Here is a 27,284-nt window from a genome sequence, read left to right on the forward strand (position 1 = left end):
TGCAGATATTTCAAAATGGCCGACTTCCTGTTGGGCGGAGTCAGTCCTACCAATACTGAAAATGTGTGTAATGATGTCTTTTGTGTTTTTGCCAAGTTTCATGAATTTTCAATAATCTGTTTCCTGACCGTGTCATGGTTTCACTTTGGTTTAGTGTTGCGTCTCTAGTGAATCAATTGCTCGCCATTGGGTCACCGTTTTACCGATCAACTAATCCTTTGGCATTTATCATCAAATATGTCTGTTGTTCATTTACAGCAAAATAAGAGGTAATCTGAAAAAGACTTTAGGAGCAGTTTAAATGAGTTTGTGAAAAATGTGTAAAAATATTACAAATTCCAATATGGCCGACTTCCTGTTGGGCGGAGCTAATACAAGCCAATTGCAAATATGTGCAGGGTCATACTATCTACGATCCTACCAAAATTTGAGAATATTAGACAAATTTTGACAAATCCACAGCTAATTTAATAAACGAACGAATTAGGGGGCGCTGTAGAGTCCGCTAGCTATACATGAAAAAATTGTCAAAATATTTGTAAAGTGTTTTTAGGTCTTATGCAATCTGTCAATTTTCAAGAGGTTTTGAGCATTCCCGTAATGTCAAATATGCATTGAAACCTAGGAGGCTCTATAGAGCCAATGAAATGCGTATATATGAAATTTTAATTTCAGATCAAAGTACTGCTTAAATCAAGCAGGCCTGTAAAGTTTCGTGAGTTTTCAACCTTTTTAACCTCCTCAAACACCTACTAACACCAGAATGTATTCACTTCCTGTTTTAATGGGGCATCTCAAGCAGTTCAACTGTCTGCCATTTCGTCCTCATTTAAGATATCGACTATTCCTTCGCAATTTATCATCACGGATGGTAGTAGTTTATTGCTGACAAATATCAAGAGTATTCAACAAATTTCCTAGGAGGAGTTCGACAAAGTATGCAAAAAATGTGTGTAAAATGCACATATTTCAAAATGGCCGACTTCCTGTTGGGCGGAGTCAATTATTCCAATACTTAAAACGTGTCTTATGATGTCTCTTGTGTTTTTACCAAGTTTCAGGATTTTTCAATCATCCGTGTTCTGACCGTGTCATGGTTTCACTTTGGTCTAGTGTTGCGTCTCCATTAAATTAATTGCCTGCCATTTCGTCATCATTTAAGCTATCGACTATTCCTTCGCAATTTATCACCATGTATGTCTGGAGCCTACCCTCGCCCAATTTAGAGATAATCTGACAAAGACTCTAGGAGGAGTTTGAATGAGTTCGTGAAAAATGTGTAAAAATTCCACAAATTTCAAAATGGCCGACTTCCTGTTGGGTGGAGCTAATACCAGCCAATGGGTAATATGTGCGGGATGATACTTCCTATGTTGTTGCCAAAAATCTAGAATATTGGATAAATTTTGAGACAGCTACAGCTAATTTAATGGCCTAAATAAAATAGGGGGCGCTGTAGAGTCATCTAGCTACACATGAGAAAAACGACAAAATATTTCTAAATCATTTCAAAGACTTATTGAATCTGCCAATCATCAAGAGGCTGAGAGCTTTTTATTAATGTGATATAAAATAGGTGGCGCTAGAGAGCTGATGAAACATGAATTTACGAAATTCCAACTTAAGGTCAAAGTTTGACCTAAGCCAAATAGCTCTGTAAAATTTTAGGAGTTTTCAAACATCTTAACCCCTCCGAAACCCAGCGGGAAACTTTTTATTTTGCAACTTCCTGTCAAAATGGCCGACTTCCTGTTGGGCGGAGTCAAATAAAACCAAGTGATCCTTGTTCTTTATGAGGAGGTCAATGAGCGTACCAAAGTTGGTGTACATTGGAGAAACTTCATCCCAGCCACTGCCGACGTTTGGGGGCGCTATAGAGCTCCTGAACCACGCCAAAGTCCAGCCTCTATGGAACTTTAAAATTTTCGCAGAGTTTGAGGCCTGTGCCAAAATGCGTGAGTTTTCGAGTATCGGAAATGCCTCAAAAATGGGCTAAAGTGTCCGGAATAATAATAATAATAATAATCCTTCCAAAAACAATAGGGCTTTGCACCTCCGGTGCAGGCTTCGCCTGCGCCTTCGGTGCTCGGGCCCTAATGATCCTGCTAACAAGACTAGTCAAAATGAGTTTATAGATCTGTTTTATACCTGAATTATAATGAAGAGATTATGATTGTGGCTATGCATTTATGTTTTTTTTAGATGGAACAAAACTTTGGAAGAGCCTCGCCCTACCAGAGAGGATGTTACATTCACATAAAATCTCGAATGTGACCCAAACAACTGCAGTATCCTTCACTTTCGAAGAGACGGTGTCAGCTGATCCCACAACTAATCCCCTCTGTGCACTGAGGGATCAGTCGTCAGTGTTTACTTTATACCTGACAGAGGTAAATGAGGGCAAAGTGACCCTGGATCAGACCTATATGTTTAAAAATCATATAGATTAAAAATGAGAAAGCATACATAAATGCCAACACTGACATTTACAGGACATGCAACATGCCTGTAAGATAAAAAAATTGTGGAAAAGGCAGCAAACATAGTCTGTCCATCAAGCGTTGAGACAAAGCTTGACGAGATCAAATCTGCAAAAGGCTTTGTGACTGTGCAGGAGCAAATAACATCAGTGAGTGTTTTAATAGCTGGATAAACATTGCTTCATGAAAAAGGACTTCATACTAGTCATTGTAACTGGGGGCTAGCAAACTGTACTTTAAACTGACAGACAACCTTAACAACTAACAACAACCTGTCTCAATGAGATGTTCCACAGCGAAATTATATAAAATACAATATTAGAAAATATTTTGTTTCAGTGGGAAATGTTTCAGCTAGCTAGGTTAGCTAAATGTAACTACTTTATTTCAGTGTGGAATGTTATAATTAGCTAGGTTAGCTAATGTTTAATTTATTTAAAAGTGGAACGATCTAGCAAGCTAGGTTAGCTAATGTTTACCTCATTTCAAACCGGAAAGATTTAGCTAGCTAGGTTAACTAATGTTAAATACTTAATTTCAGAGTGGAATTGTTTAGCTAGCTAGGTTAGCTAATGTTAACTACTTTATTTCAGTGTGAAATGTTTTAGCTAGCTAGGTTAGCTAATGTTTACTTCATTTCAAAGTGGAAAGAATTAGCTAGCTAGGTTAGCTAAATGTAACTACTCTATTTCAGTGTGCAATGTTGTAGTTAGCTATGTTAGCTAATGTTTAATTTATTTGAAAGTGGAACGATCTAGCTAGCTAGGTAAGCTAATGTTAACATTATTTCAGAGTGGAAAGTTTTAGCTAGCTAGGTTAGCTATCTAGGTTAACTACTTTATTTCAGTGTGGAATGTTTTAGTTACCTAGGCTAGCTAATGTTTATTTTATTTGAAAGTGGAAAGATCTAGCTAGCTAGGTTAGATAATGTTAACTACTTTATTTAAGAGTGGAATTATTTAGCTAGCTATGTTAGCTAACGTAACTACTTTTTTTCAGTGTGGAATGTTTTATCTAGCTAGGTAAGCTAATGCTAAATACTTAATTTCAGAGTTGAATGTTTTAGCTATCTAGGTTAGCTAATGTTAACTACTCTGTTTCAGTGTGGAATGTATTAGCTAGCTAGGTTAGCCAATGTTTACTTCATTTCAAAGTGGAAAGATTTAGCTAGTTAGGTTAGCTTATTTTAACTACATTATTTAAGTGTGGAATGTTTTACCTAGCTACTTTAGGTAATTTTAACTACTTTATTTCAGTGTGGGATGTTTTAGCTAGCTAGGTAAGCTAATGTTAACTACTTTATTTCAGTGTGGGATAGCTAGCTAGGTTAGCTAATATTAACTACTTTATTTCAGTGTGGGATGTTTTAGCTAGCTAGGTTAGCTAAAATTAACTACTTTATTTCAGTGTGGAATGTTTTAGCTAGCTAGTGTGGAATGTTTAGCTAGCTAGGTTAGCTATTATTAACTACTTTATTTCAGTGTGGAATGTTTTAGCTAGCTTGGTTAGCTAATGTTTACTTAATTTCAAAGTAGAAAGATTTAGCTAATTAGGTTAGCTAATGTTAACTACTTTATTTTAGTGTGGTAGGTTTTAGCTAGCTAGGTTAGCTAATGTTAACTACTCTGTTTCAATGTGGAATGTTTTTGATAGCTAGTTTAGCTAATGTTTACTTAATTTCAAAGTGGAAAGATTTAGCTAGCTAGGTTAGCTAATGTTAACTACTCTATTTCAGTGTGGAAGGTTTTAGCTAGCTAGGTTAGCTAATGTTAACTGCTTTATTTTACTGTGGAATGTTTTAGCTAGCTAGGTTAGCTAATATTAACTACTCTGTTTCAGTGTGGAATGTTTTGATAGTTAGTTTAGCTAATGTTTACTTCATTTCAAAGTGGAAAGATTTAGCTAGTTAGGTTCTCATTTTAACTACTTTATTTCAGCGTGAAATGTTTTAGCTAGCTAGGTTAGCAAATGTTTACTTCATTTCAAAGTGGACATATTCAGTTAGTTAGGTTAGCTCATTTCAATTACTTTATTTAAATGTGGAATGTTTTAGCTAGCTAGGACAGCTAACGCTAACTATTCTATTTCAGTGTGGCTTGTTTTAGCTAGCTAGGTTAGCTAATGTTTACTTAATTTCAAAATGGAAAGATTTATCTAGCTAGGTTAGCTATTGTTAACTACTTTATTTCAGAGTGGAAAGATTTAGCAAATTAGGTTAGCTAATGTTAACTACTTCATTTAAGTGTGGAATGTTTCAGCTAGCTATGTTAGCTAATGTTAACTACTCTATTTCAGTGTGGAATGTTTTAGCTAGCTAGGTTAGCTAATGTTTAATTTATTTGAAAGTAGAAAGATCTAGATAGCTAGGTCAGCTAATGTTAACTATATTTCAGTGTGGAATGTTTCAGCTAGCTAGGTTAGCTAATTTTAACTACGTTATTTCAGTGTGAAATGTTTCATCTAGCTAGGACAGCTAATGTTAACTACTCTATTTCAGTGTGGAATGTTTTAGCTAGCTAGGTTAGCTAATGTTTACTTCATTTCAAAGTGGAAAGATTTAGCTAGCTAGGTTAGCTATTGTGAACTACTTTATTTCAGAGTGGAAAGATTTAGCAAGTTAGGTTAGCTAATGTTAACTACTTCATTTAAGTGTGGAATGTTGTAGTTAGCTAGGTTAGCTAATGTTAACTTAATTTCAAAGTGGAAAGATTTACCTAGTTAGGTTAGCTAATTTTAACTACTTTATTTCAGTGTGAAATGTTTCAGCTAGCTATGTTAGCTAATGTTAACTACTCTATTTCAGTGTGGAATGTTTTAGCTAGCTAGGGTGGCTAATGTTTAATTTATTTGAAAGTGGAAAGATCTAGCTAGCTAGGTTAGCTAATGTTAACTATATTTCAGTGTGGAATGTTTCAGCTAGCTACTTCAGGTAATGTGAACTACTTTATTTCAGTGTGGAATGTCTTAGTTAGCTACATTAGCTAATGTTTACTTTATTTCAGTGTGAAATGTTTTAGCTAGCTAGGTTAACTAATGTTAACTACTTTATTTCAGAGTGGACTTATTTAGCTAGCTATGTTAGCTAATGTTAATTACTTTATTTAAGTGTGGAATGTTTTAGCTAGCTAGGTTAGCTAATATTAACTGCTTTATTTAAGTGTGGAATGTTTTAGCCAGCTAGGTTAGCTAATGTTAACTACTTTATTTCCGTGTAGAATGTTTTAGCCAGCTAGGTTAGCTAATGTTAACTACTTTATTTCAGTGTGGAATTGTTTTGCTCAGGGTTCTGCAGGGAAGATCTCTGAGCAAATGGTCCACGTTAGCCTCCTGACAGCAAATACACTCGGTTGCAGTCGGCACGGCAGTGCAGTGACCACATCTGCACTAGGTAAAGTTAGCAGTGTTGCCAACTCCTCAGTAAGGAAAGTAGCTATTGGCTTTCCTAAAAGTCGCTAGAAGTTGCTAAATGACGTCATCGCCTAATTTGCATAATACATGTTTTTGAAGCTGTAAAAGATTAGGGTTGTGGGAGAGAAAAAAGTGAGTAAAAACACCATAAATGTGTTGGAAATGTTACAAATGAACAACTTCTGTTGCTTTTTAAATAGGAGGTCACTTTTTTACAGTAACTTACGTGAATTACATAAATACGTTTTTTGCCATGTTCTTATATGTTCAAGTGTTATTATAAGAGCAGCAGTTAGCCGGAACTGTTAGTCTACGTTTTTTGTTTTATTTTATTTTTATTTTTTACGTTTTCTTTATTTTTTTTAACCTATCATAGACAAATTGTTCAATGGTTCAATAGATATTTAGCTTTTTATAAAGAGGCAGACACTGTGGAGGAGGTGAGTGACAGGCTATGTGGTGAATGAGGTGAGTGAATGACTGATACTGTGTGAGTTAAATTAAGGGATTTCTGTTCGTGTCACACTGAAGACACATTAATATTTATACTTCTGCTCTGTAAATACAGAGCGGGGTCAGTCAGCGGCGGCTGTGGGCACGCACGATTCATTTACAGTGTGTTGGTGGAGCGGTGTGTGTGTGTTCTGACAGTCAGACTGCACTGTGAGTGGTGTGCTGCAGCGTGGAGGACAGTAACTGAAGAGCGCGTGTTCATCTCAGAGTCGCCAAAAGTCTCCAATAACACCACAAAAACTCGCTAGATTTGTCGCTAGTCGCTTTTTTACAAAAAAAGTCGCTAGAGGGTCTGAAAAGTCGCTAAATATAGCGACAAAGTCGCTAAGTTGGCAACACTGAAAGTTAGTGTTACTGACCCTCTCCACCCATACAGGAACCGCTGGCTGCTCTTCTGTATAAAACAGAGTTTGTACCAATAATCTGTCTCGTCTCCTCACTGGCTCGAACGCATAAACCATTGGGTTTCTAGGAAACAGATCAAAACCCCTTTCAGCTTCGTCTTCATCCATAGTCTCGGTAAACATCAAGCTCTTTTCCTTAACCGTGACCGAAAGCTATGTACTTGGGCTCTTCAACCAACCAACCTCGTAACGTCACTAATGCTGCACGGGCAAAATGGTGGCGCACTAGCTCAAACGTTTAATTCATCATTTCAATAATGATTGTGGTTTTTCTATACTTTTAAAAACATCTCTCTCCTGATCTAATCAGGCCCCTAGCAAAAAGAGTAATAATGATAATGATAACAATAGTAATGATTATCAATTATTATTGGTATTACCACTAACATGACCCACTACACCACAACTTAGGTGACTTTGAAGCTCAGATGGTTTAAATACTTCAAGTAAAGGAGAAATCTGTTGTGAAACATGACGAGTACGAATAGTTGAATAACCCGCCTCAATTCTTCCCCAGTATTCTGTAGGGTAATTTGCCACAGCATGACTTAGATTAAACTCGGATGTGAGGAATCCCAGAATATGAAATGATGACCAATGGGTCAGAGCTTACAATTTAAAATATATTAAAGTTTACTGGAAAAAGAGTTTCAGCAATTAATAAATTAATAAATATATATTAGAAAAGAGTAAAATTACATCAACAAACACATCGATCGACACATTCACAACCCAGAGAGATAGCCCTCCAGACTTAATCCCAGCAGTTATACATTTATGCAAATGACATGTGATTGGACATAATTGATCAATATGATTACGTCTGCAGAGTCCAGTTTGTTTATACAGTTTCATTGACGTGATCAGCTCCAGCTTGTCTGAGCAACAGGTTCTTATCATGGTGTTGTTCAGCTCTGTGTCCTTAATGAACACAGCAAACAGTCCTTGTGTTCCAAACAATCCTTAAGTGTCCTAAAATCTGTGAGAAGATGAAACAGAGGAAAAAAGTGGATGGAAAGATCTTCTGGCCTGTGTGCGACTTTATGGCGTGTAGAACAGGCAAGCGCTGGCTATCTGAGGAGAGGTTCCCAGCACTTCACTCAGAGAGCTTGTTGTCTCCTAGTTCATATGCACTGGTCCCAGAACAGCATTGAAGCTTCTCTGCCACTCAGAGTCACGTTCTCCTCACAGCTCTCACTGTTGATAAACACTCTGAACTTCCTGATTCCTGAAAAAATACGAACAACCTCCAAAGTGTCATTGTGACAGTTAAAAAGAGAGGAAAGTTCATAAGGTTATTTAGTAAATTATTAAGTGAACAGTAAAAATAATAACTGTATATATAAATATATAAAACCATTAAGAATAAGAGTGTGAAGATGTGGTTATCTCCAATCACACCCTCACTATCTATCTATCTAATATTGTAGAAAAGTAATTTAAAGTCACAAAGTGAACTGTATTTCACTTGTCCTGGAGGAAATTCCCTTTTGAAATACATGAGGTGGGCTTAAACGGTTCCGCAGAAAAGAATGCTAAAAAAGACAATTTCCTTTCAAAATCTAAGATATGCTCACAAATCCATGCATGAAGTTAAATATAATTTGCTTCAAACATTACAGCAGCTATTACTATGCCCACATTCAGAAATATAATGTTTTTGTCATTGAATATTAACATGTGCTCGCTGCAGTCTGCATGCATTTTGATGGGCTATACCATTTAAGCCCACCTGTAAAATAAGCTAATTTGTCAAATTAATCGGCTTCATAGAACAATTTGTGATGCATTTGTCTAAATATCAATGTTAAATGTATAACAAAAAGCTTACTATTTGTAGCTGACAACCTTAATTCTTGTGGAAGTGTAGCATTAACAGGACTAGGGGTGTTAGCATTAGCTTCAGCTATGATTGCTAGCTCATAAACTCATTTCCATTTGAAGGCCAGTGTTGTGCCAGTTCACAGCTTTTCTGAACTAGTTCAAGTTCTGTTCATACATGCTCTAAGTGAACAGTTCACATTCAAAGTTCAGTTCATTTTACTTTTTTCCACACTACAAGCTAGAAATCACTATACGTTCTTTGCAACTGCTCCGCGTCAGTCGGTCTCTCTCTCGTGCTTCTCGCCCTCGCTGTTGGTCTCTCTCGCGCTCTCGTTGTTGGTCGTGTGATTTGTACACAATAAAAAATTTTGTGAAAGTAACACACCATTTGATTGGATAAAGTAATGGATGCCAAAATATATGTTTTCCTTTGTTTGTAAACTGTATCTATCTTTAAGCTAAATTTAACCTGAATGAAATGAAAATAAAAGAATATACATCGTCAATATAATTCAAATCAGTAAAACTTCAATAAACACCAAAACACAAATATTGAAAAATAAAAAACAACAATTACATATAAAAGTAAACACAAATCTCACAACACAATATTAAATCAGCTTAATTTAACATTACATTTAAAAAGCTGTTTACTTTTCATCCTGAAAAGACAAAACTGAAACAATATTGTTTTGATGTGCAAAAACAAACAGAATAATTAAAGCACTTCCACAAATCTGTAAATTCATCCTTCAAGCCTCATAGTTTCCTTTCATTTGCCAAGCTCTCCCGTGGCATCAGAGAGGCAAAGCACACCTACGCAAAGAAAATCCACGCCCACTTCCAGGACACTACTGACACTCGGCGCATGTGGCAGGGCATCCAGACCATTACCAACTACAAGTCACCTTCACCTGCTTGTAACAGTGATGCCTCCCTTACAGATGCCCTGAACTCCTGACTACCGTCCCATTGCACTTACTCCCATCATCATGAAGTGCTTTGAGAAGCTGGTCATGAGGCACATCAAAAACCAGCTCCCCTCTTCACTGCAGTTTGCGTATCGTCCAAACAGATCAACAGACGATGCCATCTCTACTGCGCTCCACCTGGCTCTTACCCACCTGGACAACTTCGAATGCAGTTCATCGACTTAAGTTCAGCATTCCACACCATCATCCCTCAGCATCTGATCGGAAAACTGAACTTGCTGGGCCTAAACTCCTCCCTCTGTAACTGGGTTTTGGGCTTCCTGACTGAGAGACCACAATCAGTCAGGATTGGAAACCAGACAAACCAAGTCTCCCTGAAGCTGCAGGAGTCTCCCGCATTTCGGTAGTGGCTCCCTGATGCCCGCGAGTCACATATAATCTCCTGGAATTCAGAATGAGTGCCCCAAGAGGCGACAGACTTTTTTTCACACAGGCGACAGACTTTTTTTCTCTAATAGCGTGTCGGAAGGAGCGAGAGAAAACAGGGAGGGTTCTGAATTGCCTGTTCTCTGCAAAGAGTCTCTGAGACATCCAATCAGTTTTTAGTGTGGGCAGGCAGTGTTTTCACCCCCCTCCCGGACAGGAATTGTTCAGTGAGTGAGAGAAAGCAGATCATGACGGATGCAGGGAAAGCAGAGGCTGGGCCTTCCAAAAAGAAAAAATATAAAACTCATTTCACCTCTGAATACTCTAAATAAATAAATAAAATTAATTAAAATAAGAGTAAAGTTTCGTTATCCTTTAGTGTGTGTGCAAGTTTTTTTTGTTCTGTTTTTTTTTTGGCCGGGGGGTAACCTCCCTGAAATCAACTTTTGCAACTTGAGATGTCTGGGAAACAACACCTCCAGTACCACCATACTGAGCACCTGCACCCCACAGGGTGTGCTCAGTCCACTGCTGTTCACTCTGCTAACTCATGACTGTACTGCGAAGTACAGCTCATACCACATCGTCAAGTTCGCTGATGACACAACTGTAGTTGGCCTCATCAGCAAGAACGACGAGTCCGCATACAGAGAGGAGGTGCAGTGGCTGATGGACTGGTGCGGAACCAACAACCTATCTCTAGAGGACATAAACTCTAGTCTGTGCAGTCGAAGCAGTCCTGCAGCACAGCGTCTCCGTCACTGGGCCACACAGTTATGGTCTTCTGTGTGGGTTTGGAGCGTCGCAGAGGGGGATGGTATGCGGGGACCAGCATGATAGAGATGTGGTCAGAGAGCGCGGAGGAGCTGTAGTCTGCCCAGTGAAGCTCGTGTATTATTGTCCATAGTTGCTGTTTTACTGACCAAACTGTCCTTAAATCCTCAAAAGTTCAGTTCTGCTATAACTCACACGCGTGGGTTCAAAACCGGCATAAAAACAGCTCAAAATAGGGTGTTCGCTAGGAGCGTGAGAGGCCGCTGCACTACTGCGCCGCCATCTTTTCATTCATCTTTTTTTCACCTTTTTTAAAGTGTAGTTGGTGAATGACTATGCTTTTCAAAAAAACAAAACAACACAACCCACAAGCACTCCCAATTAAAAAACTTTATAAGCATATGAATACAAGTTAAACACATGCTACTGTACCTTTGGAAGTAATTGTATATTTACCCTTTTAAGCCTGAACCATTAAAAGAAAATTTCTTTCTGAATTTCAATCTGAAATTGACTATTATGTTTCACTTCAACACAAATACATTTCACACTGGATTTCTGCATTGGGCGCCTTTGAGTATTTAACAAACAATAACATAAGACAATCTCAGGCCTATAGGTTTCATGTCAAACATATGTTGAGAAAAAACAATGAGATTGCAGATCTGCAATATAAAATCCATTTATTAAAACACAGATGAGTAAATATAGAGGTGAAGCAATAAAAAGATAATAGTTTGTAGTGGATAAAAACTATTAAGAAACTACATGATTTGGATATTCTTAGTAAATTTGGAGATTAAAAAACCTTAAGCAACATATAATATTCAATAAGGAAAAGATAAGAGAGTATAAAACTTGAGTAATACAACAACCAAATATCCCTCTATGGTAACAGATTTTTAATCGGACTGAACCATAGACAAACGAGAACAGCAGCAGAGGGAGTGAATGAGCCTGCTACCTTACTGCGCTACACAAGCTTGGAGTGGGTTGATTTCAGTATGAGAGCTACGGCTGGAGCGTTTTATTTAACTTCTGGAAAGGATTTCGTTGGCCTTTTGTGGGTCTGGATGCTCCTCCGGTCCACACGGCAGTACCCAGCACAGTGTCGCCTCTCTCTGTTACTCTGGGTCTCTCTTTTGGAAGCACTCTCTCTGGGAGTTCCTCAGGTGGTGTTTTCACTTCTTTCATACAGATGGGCCTAGCGGTTAATAGCATTAAGCTATGCTATGCTAAGCTAAGCTTGGGGAACTAAGGACGGCACAACTAAGTCCACAGAGTGAAAACAGAGATGCTAGAAATGAATAGAAATAATCTAATCTGCATAGAAATAATCTAATCTGCATATACTAGAAAGGAGATTAAAAGCATTAAAATCATAAGCTTTTAATGTTTAGTTGCAAACTACAAATCCTACTCTACCCCTAACAACTATGACATCTACATTTTAAAGACTAAGTTATGCTATGCTAATCTAATATCTGGTGCAAGCACTGGCAGTGCCGTCATTTGAACTTAAACAACCTTCCCTTCTTCAGAACTAAACTCCTACTGTAACTACCCTAAAAACTGATCTCTGTCCCACAAAGAATGTCCTGGAATATCAAACATACGAGAAAACATAACATGAAATTCAATAAACATCATCCCTGAATACGATTAATTTTGCTGAACCTGTAAAATCCATTGTTAAATTCAGTTCATGTTTGTTTCTGGTGGAACGTGTCCAAAGTGACAAAGTGAAACATTTTTTGTAGGATAAGGTGTTCTGTCTGAAAGATTTACGCACTTTTAATTGCCTTGGGATTTAAATTTGGAATAGTTTACTCTCCTGTGTGAATGCGCTGGTGATTTTTGAGATTACGCTGTGTAGTAAAACTCCTCTTGCAGTCTGAGCAGTGATACGGTTTCTCTCCAGTGTGAATGCGCTGATGCAGTTTGAGAGTATTTTGTTGACTAAAACTCTGCCCACAGTCTGAGCAGTAATAAGGTTTCTCTCCTGTGTGAATGCGCTGGTGTATTTTGAGAGTACTCGGTGCAGTAAAACTTTTCCCACAGTCTGAGCAGTAATACTGTTTTTCTCCGGTGTGAATGCGCTGGTGCAGTTTGAGATTACTCTGTATAGTAAAACTCTTCCCACAGTCTGAGCAGTGATATGGTTTCTCTCCTGTGTGAATGCGCTGGTGTTTTTTGAGACTACTCTGTTGATTAAAACTGTTCCCACAGTCTGAGCAGTGATACGGTTTCTCTCCTGTGTGAATGCGCTGGTGTATTTTGAGAGTACTCGGTGCAGTAAAACTGTTCCCACAGTCTGAGCAGTAATACAGTTTCTCTCCTGTGTGAATGCGCTGGTGTATTTTGAGATTACTCTGTATAGTAAAACTCTTCCCACAGTCTGAGCAGTGATACAGTTTCTCTCCTGTGTGAATGCGCTGGTGTATTTTGAGATTACTCTGTATAGTAAAACTCTTCCCACAGTCTAAACATTGATACGGTTTCTGTCCTGTGTGAATGCGCTGGTGTTTTTTGAGATTACTCTGTTGAGTAAAACTCTTCCCACAGTCTGAGCAGTGATATGGGTTCTCTCCTGTGTGAATGCGTTGGTGTTTTTTGAGATTACTCTGTTTAGTAAAACTCTTGGCAGAGTGCTGATGTTTCTCCATGTCGGGACTTGGCTTCATTTGCCTTTTAAATGTAGCAAACAATTTCTGTGTGTTCTGGAGATTCTTCAGGACGGCTTGTGCTTCACTTCCTTCAGCAGTTTAACATTGCTCTTAGTTAAATATCCTGGTTGTTGGTGATGAATTTCAGGAGAATATTTTCATTTCTAGAAAACACAAAGAAAAATGCAGTTGTATATTAAAATAAAAGCAAGTCAATTTCGGTACTTTTTTCCACTTCTAAGTCCATAGTGTAGCCACTAGAGGTAGCCCACCTTTTATCACTTGCAATAATCAGGCTGATGCCTGTTTACTACCTTTATAAAAACTGCCCACTGTTCAGACAGACAGTCTTGATTCTGTTCTGGTCTCACTAGAACCTGAGAACGTAAAGAAAGAAGAAAAAAAAAATGTCACCCTTTAATCTGAAGCTTCGAGGCTTGTGCCGAAAAAAAAAAAGAAACGACACACATTGGTTCGAATCACTCTTCCGATGATTGATTCATTCTACATTGATCACGTGACCAATGATGTCCGAAGCTTTTTCCTTCACACCAATTTATAAAACATTCCTGATTTTTTTTACAACTCCTGATAACATTATTTTCCAACACATTAGCTTCAGACTGACAGTGATATGCACTCCTTAAGTCCTTTTTTTGTAGATCACAAGTGAAAATTTGGTGAGAAATGTAAATGTAATTGTGCTTTTTACCCAGAAAGACTGCAGCTCCACATCAATGGCTTAACTGATTTGTTTACTAACTCAATACAGCGTACACGGTGGTGAATCACAGCATCCTGTCGAAGCCCAAGTTCATCTGCAGAACCAGAGAGCAGCAGAAGCTCTACACCAGCAGATTCAGAGCAGCAGCTCCAAATTTAATCAACTCTAACTAAATGTAACTAAAGCAGTAAATTACTCTAGCACTTCCACCTTAATTATTATCAATTATTCTTAGTTGTCCTGGAAATGTAACAAAACGTTTAGTGAATAAAATAAAATGACTATATTAACTCATACAGTGTATTTCAGCAGTTTGGAATGAATATGCTCGAGAGAGAGAGTGAACTCTTGTCCTGACTCTTTCCTATTTTTATGTTCTAGAAATTAGATAATATTACTTTTTTCCAGATGAGGGACCGAATGACATAAATCCTTGGGTTTTACAGATTGAGTGGGTCGATGACGAGGCAGAGAGCACAGGATAAGATTGGCTAACATTCTCTCTCACAAGGAAACCCGGGTGCTTTTTAATTATTTTATTATAATAAATGTTCTTTTATTCAAAATACAGTATCAGTGGAGACTTATTTTATGCATCTACATACCATCACAGCTCCAGAAATTACATTTTAATTAGGGGTGTGACAAGACACTAATATCACAAGACCAGACACGATAATGGGTTCACGAGAAGAGACGAGATTTAAAAATTAAATTTTAAAGAAAACTTGAAAAATGAAAAATGGCTTAAACTATTTTTTGTTTTATTTTAAAAAATCATTTAACGCAAACTTAACAGACTGGTTTCTCTCACATTGATTCTATAAGAAATAGAAATAAGAATAAAAATTAAAATAATTTTTTTTTTAGGTCTTATATAGTGCAAACCACAATCAGTCATATTAAGACTATGGTTTGTGTTTTTTTCTCCTAAATCTCTTGTAATTTAACTATGCATAACCATAACCAGTCATATTATCATAGTGCAAACAGAGACAGAACATGTTTTTAAATACAGTACAGAGCTAAGGGATTATTAGTACAACTGCGTATGAAACAGTCACCTGTAGGATTTATTTACAGTATTTACATATGGTTTGTGTCTTGTTGGTCACTCTGTTACCATTTATTGTTTCCACTGGAGCCAAAATGCAGCCAGACATACAACTTAAAAGTAGCAGAAGCATCTTCTATGCAACTGCCTGTATTTTCCTCTTCTGCTGAGAGCTGCTCTCACTGCTCAGCCACCACACTCGCTGCTACCGCTACTGTGTTGCCAGATCCCTCTTAAAAAGTCCACACTAAACAGTTTTTTTTCCCGCAAAACAGGTTTAAGCTTGACGAGAAATATCGTCAGGTTTTAATCTCACGAGATCTCGTGCCTCGGGATCTCGTCACACCCCTAATTTTAATTATAAAAGATATGTTTGTATCTTTAAAATAAAATATAAAAAGAAACGCAAATGGATGGATGTCGGACAATGCAGTATCTATTTATATCTAAAATGCAAGAAATGCTAACCTGATGCCTTGGCTGGCCACATAATCTTACTTAGAAAGAAGTGCAGGAAAGTTTGTCTCCGAATTAAAAAAAATTAAATATGTCCTGACTTGGTGACAGGACAAAAACTTTGGTAACATTAGCCAGCTAGATAACATTATATACTTGGTTAAAAAAAGCACTGGGAACATTGCCAACTTGATAACATTAGCTACTTGGTTAAAATAACACTGTGAACACTGGATAGCTAGATAACATTAGGTACTTGGGTTAAAAATGCACTGGGAACATTGGCTAGCTAGATAATGTTAGCTACTGGTTAAAAAAATTGCTGGTAACATTAGCTCGCTAGCTAACACCAGCTACTTTGGTCCCCTATTATGGGCCAGTTCTGCCTATTAAACAATTCTCTTTTTCTCTCTGCCAGTCGCACTAAGGAAACACATCAGCTCCCATCTTAGATGAACACTTAAACAAAACACAAAAAAAATCACATCATAAAACATTTTACCATTGCTAACACTTTTTTAAAATCTCTGCATAAAATAACTGTGTGGTGCTTTTTATGGACCACGAACGACAGAGAAATATCGAATAACAAGTTTAAAAAAAAAAATACAGAAACTGGATAGAGCAGGTACATTAATTTTGAAGGTTCTAGCCACCTTAAGCAAACCTAACCAATGCTATCTAGATAACTAAGCTACGCTAGCAGGCAATTCCAAAAAATAAAATACTATTAGAAGCCTGAATGTCTTAAACACATTAAATGTGTGTTAAGTTGTTGTTATATAGCCTAAATGGTAGGATAATGTACAAGCTGTCTGTAATGGTTAATCCTTTAATTTATAATTAACTTTAGCTGTTAGGTGTGGTATTGGTAACAACCATTGACAGTATATATTAACTGGACCAAGCCGTCCCGCTGATTTCAACGGAGCCAGGTGAGGCCAATCGTGTCACTTCCTGATCGGCTTCTCGTGGGGCGTTAACCGGGAAAGTGAGAGATTACGCAGGCGCCAGCATGACGCGAATCTTTCGCGTGCCGTGCAAACAACCGTACTGTTAATAGGAGCTGCACAGACCTATTCAGTCCACAGTGAGAAAAGCTCCATTCCGTCCCAGAATGGGGCTTTTATTAAATGAACAGCAGATAAAAACTAGAATTACTGATATCCAATATTAGTCCACGGATTTACTGAGGAATATTCATAGTTTGTCTATATAACAAGCATTTAGAAACGCTGTAATAATAATAATAATAATAATAAATGTGTAATATAAATTATAGTTATATCTATACATTATAATTCTCATAGTCTATCTTACTTCTATTTATTACTATCTTACTATCTACAATGTATTATCACTGTTAGTAGTAGTATTATATTTGCATAATAAAACGTTACTTTGACCCTGTTCTAATTCAATCAGCTCTGTACTTTTAAATCAAGAGGAGCAACTTCTCCAAACATTACAGCACGGTATTTTGGGTCGCTGTCTTTTTACGTCATCGTTAGCATAGTTCTATAAAAATGTTATTTTCTAAAGCTATGAACAGATTATTATCTTATGGATCAAATGGCAGAAAAGCCGTTCTTTGTAAAAAAGAACATGGTCCGTGTCATAATCGAAAACGGCTTGGAAATACATTTATTATTAGTTCAAAGACACCCCGAAATGAATGGAAGTGAATGGATAGCTTCGCTCAAATGGTCCTCTCATCCCTCAGCAGCACACTTCCGGTGGCACGTTTTGGAAGGGAAAAGCTGGGGGCCTGGTAACAACACTGGGTCATTTTACAAGCTAATGTTGCTAATGCTAAAGCTCCTGCCTTAATGCTGGAAAAATCTGTAAATCTGAATTTACTGTAAATAAACAGAAGCGCTTTACACACCAAAATAAACAGTTTTCAGGGGAGAAATCTGTGTAGAGTAACATCCAGCGCTCGCATACCTTTGAAAGAAAAAAAAGAGAGAGAGAGGGGGAAAAAGAGGGGAAACATCTCCATACCTTCTGTAGTTCAGCTGATCCTGCTCTTACTCCGGCGCTCCAGCTACAGACAACGGAAGCTCAGCCTCATCCGGGTTATGTAGAGCCCCGCCCCCTCCCGCGCTATATCACATTATACCCCATCACCGCTAGAGGGAGCCCGCGAGGGAGTCCTCAATGCATGGAGCCGAATGGAGCTAAACAGCTAAAACTCTCATTTAAAACACTGTATAACTACTTCTCTGGGGTTTTCCTTTAATTTTACAAAGTAGAACAAAGTATTTCACTGAAATAGAAAAGAAAACAAACCCGTTTACTTCCATTTTCCAAAACTAATGTTTTTATTCAGTAGATTTACTAGCACACATAGCTTGTTTAAAAGGATTAAAACTGCAGTTTAAAAGCAGTTTTAAAAATTATCTCTGCAGTGATGAAACAGTTATAGTTGTTCTGTTTTGAGGGAATTAGTACAATTTTTATTTTTTTTGCTAAAAATAATTGTTTATACGTTTTTATACATTCCAGACTCTGTCAAGTGGCTTGAGATTCAGAGCAGATTCTGAAGTGAGTTTTTTTCCTCTATAGAGATTCTCTGATTGCTCCTGTACAACTCCAACAAATAGCACTTACTAATTACTATGGAAAGATCAGTTGTTAGAGCACCAATTGTGACACTGATTCCAGTAAAAACTTTTTTTAAATCTAAATTTCATTTAAAATATTATTACATTTTCTTTACATTTACCTTCTTGATGTCCTGCAGATTCTTGAAAAGGAGATCGTACTGCAGCAGATCTTGTTTGTTGCTCACCTTGTCTAAAGTCTTTCTATTTATGTATTCTGAAAGCTTTTCATAAATCGAGGTCATTCACAGCTCCTCCCTGTAAAATCTCTCTCTGACATCACAATGGACCATCCTGATTTCTGTATAGAAGGGTACTTTACACTTGTAAAAGAATTTAAAATTCATATGCAAATATCAGTTTTAAACTACTTATTTGTAAAATAAAATGGATTTGTTTAAGATTTTATTTTTTATTGAATGATAAAAACACAGTTGCAGTTGAGAGTGGAGGTCGGGTCTAATTGAGTCTGGGAGTAAGGATGAAGAGGTAGGAGATAAGAGTGGAGTTAGCTCTTTTACATTAGCATAGCATTTTAGCTTCAGTTTAGCTATAGCTTAGCATTCTTAGAAGAACTCATTTACTCTTCTTTAGGCATAATAATACTAGCTTTCTTAGTTAAGACAACTAAAGCAATTTTACGATTGACAAAGCCACGCATTATGCATACAAAGTTCCAGCTGAATAGAGACCGTCAGACTCAACCCAGAGGCCACCAGTCTGGAAGCAAGCAAGCTAGCTGAGAGCAAAGGGGATTCTCCTTGGGTGCTGACCGAGGAGCTCGTCCTGAGCTGGGAGTATAAACACTGTGCAGGTAGATTCACGCATGATACTTTCTCGGGTGAAGAAACAGACAACCACGCTACGGACGGGAGACACCGAGGCAGACCCACTTTAGCGTCTCAGAGTAAGGCAGAGCTGGGTTTTATTTTTTCAACAAATGTGCCGAAATGTTTTGTGCTGGTTATGGATTGGTTGAGTTCTTTATAAATCTCCCTGTAGTATAGAAAACTCCATTTCAGTTGCTTGGTTGTAAATAAGGACTGGCTTCGTAGACTTAAAATGACTTAGTTCATCCTTTAAAAATCCCCACTTATTATTTTTTTTATTAATTTGACAAATTATTCCTTTCTAACCCAGTATTATAATGTTTTTTCTCTTAATTTTTATTTATCTTTATACACTATGATTTGATATCTAATGGCTACATTTGTGACATTTTAATGGATTATTTACTCATACCTGTGTGATTTAATAAAATACTTTTTATATTACAAAACGTGTAATTTTAGTGTTTTCTGGCTAACTGGTTATGAATAGCTGTTACCTGTTGAAGCCACTTCCCTGAGATGTCTTGTATTATTAATTAATTTATTAATTAATCTGATTCAATTAATTTAATAACTGGCGCCCAATTAAAAATATTTCAACATCTTAATTAGCACCAGGTATTAAACTGCCGAGCTTTCTACATAACGCATTTTGGAAAAGTATGCAGACCCCACCTTCTCTAGCGGACAATCTAATATTGTGTATATAATAGCCTGCAGGGACTAAATATTAATTTGGCCTGATCCAGGTTTCTGTCAGGCACAGAACATCAAATTTCTGATTAGTTAGGATTTCATTCACTATAACTGCTATTGAATTTAGAGATCTAATGTTAAGTAAACCAATCAGAAACAGTGGGTAAAGAAAAAAGAGATTAGAAAGAAAAGAATCTTAAAAGAAGCCACAAAAAAGGATCTAAAAACAAACAAAGGCTCACAAAAAAGAGATTTTAAAAGAAGCCACAAAAAAGAGAAAAGATCTCAAAACAAACAAAGGCTCACAAAAAAGAGGAAATGAGATCTTAAAATAAGTCACAAAAAGAAAGAGAAAACATCTCAGTGTTTTTCTAAGTTCTGGGTTTCAAAAAGCCTTTCCTAAGTTTCTTTGTTTACTTGATTTAATTTCCTTTGTTTGGGTTTCCTTTGTTTGATTTTCCCGCCCTTTTTCTCCACTGCCACATTTCAGGCCATCTTCCAAAGCCACTGCACACACTCTAAGTAGTGCAGTGGTAGCACACCCGTCTGCAGTCTCAAAGGTTGGGAGTTCAAATCCCAGTTGAAACACTCCATTCCAGATACCATCTACACAGACATACATGTAATATACATACATGTAATATATTGACAAATAATACTAAAAACAAAATAAAATTGAATAAATAAAAATAATATACACCCAACACACTCACACAAAACTAAAAAACTATAAACTCTACCTCAGTAACTGCTGTGATTATATATGTTCTATATGTTACAGTATGTCACACATCTCTGCACCTTATCCCCACAATACACTTATTATACCGTATCGGTACTGCACTGTCCTGTCTTTAAATTGTCTCGTCCTTTGTATTTATTGTATTTATTGTTATTTAGTGTTATAATTTTATAATTTTATGTTGCACTGTCGTCACTCCTGCACTTTATGTTGTCTATTGCTTGTTGTTCTATGTGGCACCATGGTTCCGAAGGAACGTAATTTCATCACACTGTGTACCTGTACTCAGATGAAATGACAATAAAAGCCTCTTGACTCTCTTGATATATATATATATATATATATATATATATATATATATATATATATATATATATATATATATATATAACAACTCTGCATTTGAGTCAACCTCCCCCACTAAACCGTAACACTCTTAAGCTCCAAGACTAATTTTATCAATTTCCGCCTGAAAATACATACCCACATTTTAAAGCTTTCTACACTAATTTTAAACCATTCAGAGAATTTAAATTTTACCAGTTAATATTACAAAATTAACAGAAAACACTTCAATATACAATTGAACATGCAATGTTCAAAATATGGTGAAAACAAGAAAAAAATACAGGTCCTTTTCAGATTTTCTAATTTTTCTGCCAGAAATGAGGGAAGGGATAACTGCTGATGAGGCAAGGTATATCTGTGGATGAGGGAGATATAACTGTGGATGAGGGAAGGTATATCTGTGGATGAGGGAAGGTATATCTGTGGATGAGGGAGATAACTGTGGATGAGGGAAGGTATATCTGTGGATGAGGGAAGGTATATCTGTGGGTGAGGGAAGGTATAACTGTGGATGAGAGAAGGTACAACTGTGGACTGAAAAATGTGCCTTTTACTGTATGTGTATGTGTACATACCCACCATGTCTACTGTTCAAACCTTTTTAAAGGAATATACTACAGGAAACTGAAAAGAAACATGAAATAAGAATCATCACAGTTGTTGGAGTGGCAGAGTCTGATGATGGCAATGTTCTCCTTCTAACAAAAGATCTGGAGGAGCTGAGTGTACCCCCAGGGCTCTTACCTGAAGAGGCTGATGAGCTAATTAAAAGGCTGCCAGTGGAGCTGTCAGTAACAGCTAAGGGACAACAGGTTACAGAAGTGAAAACACTAGATCCTGAAATGTAACAAACAAAGTTCAAATGTGATTGCTCTGTTCTGTCAGAATTAAAGTGTTAAATCGACAATATAAAAATTTATAAATTTAAATGATCATATCCTAGATGTTTCTAGGTGTTGCAAGGCAATTGGTATGGTATTCCAGGCATGTGTGTGTGGTGTGTTCAGTGTGTGGAGTGTGCAGTGTGTGGCCCCATGTAAGATTATTGGCTGAGCTGTGTATGCTGTGGTTGTGTTTTAAATTAAATATAAAGTTATGTTTTGTTGATGTTAATTTTGTGTGTAAATCACATGCAGAGAATGCTCTACTGTTTATTCATTTTTATTGTAAAATATTGTAGTAAAACAATAAAATAGTTATAATAGTAAATTAAATACACTGTTTTTTTTAAAGTCTGCTTAATTCAATTAATATAATGTGTAATTTGATAATAAACTGCATAGTATTGTAGGCAATACTTAACATTTTAGTGTCTGCGGTAGCATCTACCAAAAATAATTCTGTAAGTGCTATAAACTCAGTATCTATTATTAGTGGTTCCGATTTGGAACTAACTTCACAAACAGAACAGCTAAACAGTTTGAATCTGTTTATGTCTGTGAATCGGTTGTTTTAGACAATTGGTGACAAATCACTATAATGAATGTAGATTATAAGATCCTTGCAAAAATTTTAATGAACAGATTGGAAGAAAATTTAGAAAAAATTATTGAAAAAGAACAAACCTGTGCCATTAAGGGCAGGTATATGTGGGACAATTTATGTATTATTAGAGAATTAATTTTAGATAGCATACTAAAAATTTCTCTCATTAGCTTAAAAGGTTTTTGATTTTCTTTCTCAGGACTATTTGTGGAGTGTGATGGAATTTTATGATTTCTCTAAAAATGTATAAATATTAAAAAAATGTTATGTAAAAAAACTGTTGTACAGATTTAATGTTATTAATGTTAATGGAGTGTTGACTGACACATTTGAGAGAAAAAGAGGTGTAAAACAAGGCTGTCCTTTGAGCGCTGTCCTTTATGTAATGGCAATCAGCCTCTTATTAAATAGAATTAAATCAGATTAAAAAATTACAGGAGTTAAATATTTAAATGATTATGCTAAAATATCTGCTTATGCGGATGATATTGTCGTATTTAATAAAGACCAGGAAGAATGGCAAATTATACAAGAACATTTTGAATATTATGCTAAATTATGCTAAATTAAACACGAATAAAACCGCAGGAGTATGGATGGTGAGAAATATCCTACTCAAATTGAATTAAATTAAAAGAATTAAAAGAAGATCAAAGTTTTAGAATTAATGATTAAAATAAGTAATTGTAATGATTTTAATTGGGATAAGAAAAGTCAAGAAATAAAAAATGAGTTAGACCGGTGAAAGATTGCAAACTATAGAACCAGAATTAATGCCTTAATTTTACCGAAGCTGAAATTCTTGGCAACAATTTTCCCTCCTAAAGAATCTTATATTACTAGTTTAAATAAATGATGTGTGTGCTTCATCTGGGGAAATAATAGGGAAGTCACTAAAAGGGATCTTCTTTATAAAAATAAAGCACTAGGTGGTTTGAGTGCCTTTAATTTAAGACTTAAACTCAAGGTAACTTATAGTAAAATGGTAGCACACTAGAAATAGAAGCAGTATGGGTAGGGGGGGAAAAGTCTTGGGAAAAGAAAAGAGGGAAAGTAAGACAAAGCATACAATATTTTAAATTAATATATGGTGATTTTATGTTCAAATATAAGGACCTCCATATAGATTGGTGGAACACATCTAGTAAAGATATTTATGAAATTATAAACAAATAACATGGTAGTGTATGAATATAGATATTTAAATGAATTAGAGAGTAAACAATGTATTAAAAATATACATTTTAAAGGAATTTCAGAAAATATGAGAGAACATTTACTGATTGAATGTCCTAGAACTGGGAAGGTATGGGATAAAGTAAGAGGTTGGTTTCCCCTTTGATTTAAATGTTAAAATGATACTATATGGGATTTTTGAGGGTAAACTACAAAAAATTTTACATGATTTATATTGGTTAATAGTTTGCATTGTGAATTATAAAAATTGGACTACTAGATGTAAAAAAAAAGATGTAAAAAAAAAAGATGTTGTTTTTTAAGCAAATTATATGTGAACTTTAAAGACAAAGGACAATGGACATTAGACAAAATAAATATTATCCCTGGAATGTTTTAAATTTATAAGTATTGTAAGAAACTGAATTTATTGAATGTATTTTTTATCATGCTCTACTTTTGCTTTTATATATATATATATGTGTAATATGTGATTAAGTATATGATGTAGAAATATTTATTGTATTGTAATGTACTAAATATTTAATAACAACTATTTAAAAAGCAAAAAACGCAAGTTAATGTTAAATTACATCTAGGAATTAGAGAACAACAGGGTTATTGGAAACTTAAAACACAGTGTTTAAAAAATAATGATGTTGTCACTGAAATGTTTAAAGAAATTAGATTTTTTTTTTTAAAGTTTTACTCCTTCTTATGCAAAATTGTGGGAGGTTTTTAAAAATCTGATTAAAATGTTTTTAATACTTAAGTGTAAACAATTTAATAGTGAAAGGAATGAGCATTACAATAAACTTACTGAAGAATATGTGGAACTTCAGAGCAAAAGAATTTAAACCATAGAAGATGAAGATAATATTTTTTAATTAAAATCAGAATTAAATATAAATTAAATAATAAATAAATAATGAAATATTTTTTCATTTACAATTGCATGCAGGTATGAACAATAATTATTTGTGAAATACAGGGAATGTTAACAAAAGTTAAACGATAGAATTGAAATAAATCTGATGAAAGGGATCAGAGACGAGCAAGGGAATATAATAGAGAATGAAAAAGAGAAACGCAAAATAATAAAGGGAAAATGGTCAAAATGCCTTTGGAGAGATTGAAATACAGGAACAAAAAATTACACATTTTTTATCAGGCTGTCCCAAGTTACAGGTAGAGGATATTTCCTCTATAGGTCAACCCATAACAAAAGAAGAAATTATAGAAGTGATTAAGGGTCTAAACAATGGTAACACTCCAGGACCAGATGGCTTACCCGTGGAGTTTAATAAGATCTGTATAAATGAAATAATAACACTATTACAAAATGATTTTAACGAAGGCTTTAAAGATGGAAAAATGAACGAATGCTTTTATAAATCTGTGATTACTTTAATCTATAAGAAAGGGGACCCAAATTAATTAGATAACTGGCGACAGATCAGTTTATTAAATATTGACTATAAAATATTAGCTACAATTTTAATGAACAGATTGAACCAACATCTTGACAAAATAATAGAAATAGAACAAACGTGTGCGGTTAAAGGCCGCTACATGTGGGACACTTTAGGAATACTCAGAGAAGTGATTTTAAATAATGATAATAATAAATATAATATATATATAATATAATAAATAATGATAATAATGAAATAAAGATTTTTACATAATTAGCTTAGACCAAAAAAAGGCATTTGACTATGTATCAAGAAAATATCTATGGGAAGTTTTTGCATCATTATGGTTTTCCACCAAATTTTATTAACATGATTAAATGATTATATGAAAAATCTATAGCTCAGGTCAATGCAAATGGTATATTAACCGAAGAATTTGAAACACACAGAGGAGTTAAACAGGGCTGCCCTCTAAGCACAGCCTTGTATGTATTAGCCATTAGCCCTCTGCTAAATAAAATAAAAAACGACACCAGAATAAAAGGAATTAATATTTTAGATAAAAAGAATTTTAAACTTTATCAGTTATCATAAGAAACCAAAAAGAGTTCCGGATCATGAGAGAACATTTTAAAACATACAAAGAAGTAGCAGGAGCAAAGTTAAATCTAGATAAAACAGAGGGAATCTGGATGGGACAAAATGATCCCCCATTTGTGGATATAGAAATTAAAAACAGAATTAAAATTATAGGACTTTTCATAACAAAAGATAGATGTGCCAAAATGAACTGGCAAATAAAGGAACAAAGAGTTGAAAACCATAGACTGTGTATAGCTGGACAGAGCATCGTCTCTCAAAAGTGAAGCCACCACAGGTCGAGCGCCCCCTGCTGTTCGGCTGCAGAAAGCTGTATAACTCCACCCACCCCCATAGGTTTCAATAGCAAAACAGACAACTTTCAATCAGTTTTTTTTCTAATATACTGTAATTCTACCTCCTTTATTTAAATGCAGCAGCTAGTGTAACCTCTGCTTATATTGTCAAATTTTTATATCCCCACAGAATTCGTTTTTTAAAGCGTTATTCAGCTCTATTAAAAAAGGTGTGGTTATTGTAAAAACGGCTGGGTTACACCTAGCCGGGGTGGGACCAATAACAGACCGTCAGCAGAACCTGCATCATGTTCTTTTTTCCCCTTACGTCAAGCAGTAGACTAGTACTAGTAGTTAGTCAAACGTTTAGCTAGCTAACTGTACTAACTAGACTCTGTAGAATTAACATTTTTACTTGGTCAGTGGCTTCGCCCGTCACCGGTGCGTGCGGCAAGCTGACCCAGATAACATGAAGGCTCTGCCTGAGATCCGCTGATGTACGGCAGCACTGGCTTAGACTCTGCATAATCCGTGCAGAATTTAGCCAAATGTGCTCAGTTCGTCTCAGCGGCAAAATTAACTGAGCTTCAGTACCGGATTTGTCTCGTTGTTTAAAGCAATAACTCGTCCTGGCATTCACTGCCGTTTGGTGATGTTTTTTTGCTGTATTTTATTTACTTCCACTTGCTACATACAGAACTATCATGTGGCTGGGTACACGGTTAATATCCATAACGTGCACGAACTGCACTGTTACTATGAAAATATTAATCTTATCGTGCTGCAGATAAATTCTCCGCTCGGATCAACTGGACTCCGCTCCGCTCCGCTCGGCAGACTGTGATAGCTCTGTGGAGGCAGCCCTCAGGGGTGGGGTTATTTAAATGAGTAGGCTGTCTCTCCACAGTCTTTCTCCCTCCTCTGGTCTCTACTGTGCAGACTCTGGTTTCTGAATCGCCAAAATGGCGGAAGATTTTGGCTTCATTTTCATTGAATGAATGGGAACGGCGACACGGCGTCCATCTTTATATACAGTCTATGTTGAAAACAAATTAAATCAGTGGAAAATTGCCAACTATAAAACTAAAATCCAAATAATCAAAACCTTTGTTTCATCTAAAAGTTAGTTCCTCGCCAAGATTTTTCCACCAGCTAGTAAATGTGTTCAGAAATTAAATAAAATGTGCGTGCACTTCATCTGGGGTACAACCAGAGAAGTCACAAAAAAAGAGTTGCTATATAAACCAAAACAGCTGGGTGGCTTAGGAGCAGTAGACATGGGTCTAAAACTGTTAATAGCTTTCTCTAAAAATTTCTCACTGTTCGATATGGCGATAAACATCGTGGGGACTATAGAAAAAGTGTCTATCCAGCTACTTACCTTCTATGGTCCTTCTCATTGTTTCTACAGTAATTTCATCAATTATTCATGCAAATATATAAAGTAGGC

The 27,284-nt window shown here is 36.0% G+C and overlaps 4 protein-coding genes and 1 pseudogene across 13 annotated transcripts in view; 2 read left to right on the top strand and 3 right to left on the bottom strand.

Annotated features, from left to right (window-relative positions):
• Positions 1–27,284, bottom strand: part of LOC125780501 (zinc finger protein 239-like) — a 1,096,042-nt gene that overhangs the window by 716,137 nt on the left and 352,621 nt on the right. For 5 of the 9 annotated variants that reach the window (XM_049477547.1, XM_049477548.1, XM_049477545.1 and 2 more), the window contains one exon: positions 11,428–13,591. In XM_049477547.1, coding sequence (XP_049333504.1) covers positions 12,588–13,445 — 858 coding nt within the window. In that variant the 5' untranslated portion in view covers positions 13,446–13,591 and the 3' untranslated portion in view covers positions 11,428–12,587. Of the gene's footprint in view, positions 13,592–13,699; positions 13,805–17,665; positions 17,708–27,284 lie in introns of those variants that run through there. The other 4 variants (XM_049477544.1, XM_049477542.1, XM_049477543.1 and 1 more) reach the window with 4 other exon arrangements.
• The window catches only part of LOC125801297 (zinc finger protein 665-like), a 326,993-nt gene that overhangs the window by 159,249 nt on the left and 140,460 nt on the right, over positions 1–27,284 (top strand). The gene's annotated exons all lie outside the window — the stretch shown is intronic.
• LOC111188255 (zinc finger protein 239-like) overlaps positions 1–27,284 on the bottom strand; it is a 219,167-nt gene that overhangs the window by 62,600 nt on the left and 129,283 nt on the right. Inside the window, exon 1 of one of the 2 annotated variants that reach the window (XM_049478054.1) lies at positions 17,666–17,682. The exons of the other annotated variant lie outside the window; for it this stretch is intronic. The gene's annotated coding sequence lies outside the window, so the exon portion shown is untranslated. Of the gene's footprint in view, positions 1–17,665; positions 17,683–27,284 lie in introns of those variants that run through there. 2 annotated transcript variants of the gene reach the window in all.
• LOC125801510 (zinc finger protein 239-like) overlaps positions 1–27,284 on the top strand; it is a 177,663-nt gene that overhangs the window by 52,211 nt on the left and 98,168 nt on the right. The window lies entirely within an intron of this gene.
• LOC125801494 (zinc finger protein 239-like) overlaps positions 1–27,284 on the bottom strand; it is a 296,877-nt pseudogene that overhangs the window by 16,616 nt on the left and 252,977 nt on the right.

Source organism: Astyanax mexicanus, chromosome 4 (genome assembly GCF_023375975.1).
Source record: "Astyanax mexicanus isolate ESR-SI-001 chromosome 4, AstMex3_surface, whole genome shotgun sequence".
Classification (NCBI taxonomy): Eukaryota; Metazoa; Chordata; class Actinopteri; order Characiformes; family Acestrorhamphidae; genus Astyanax; species Astyanax mexicanus.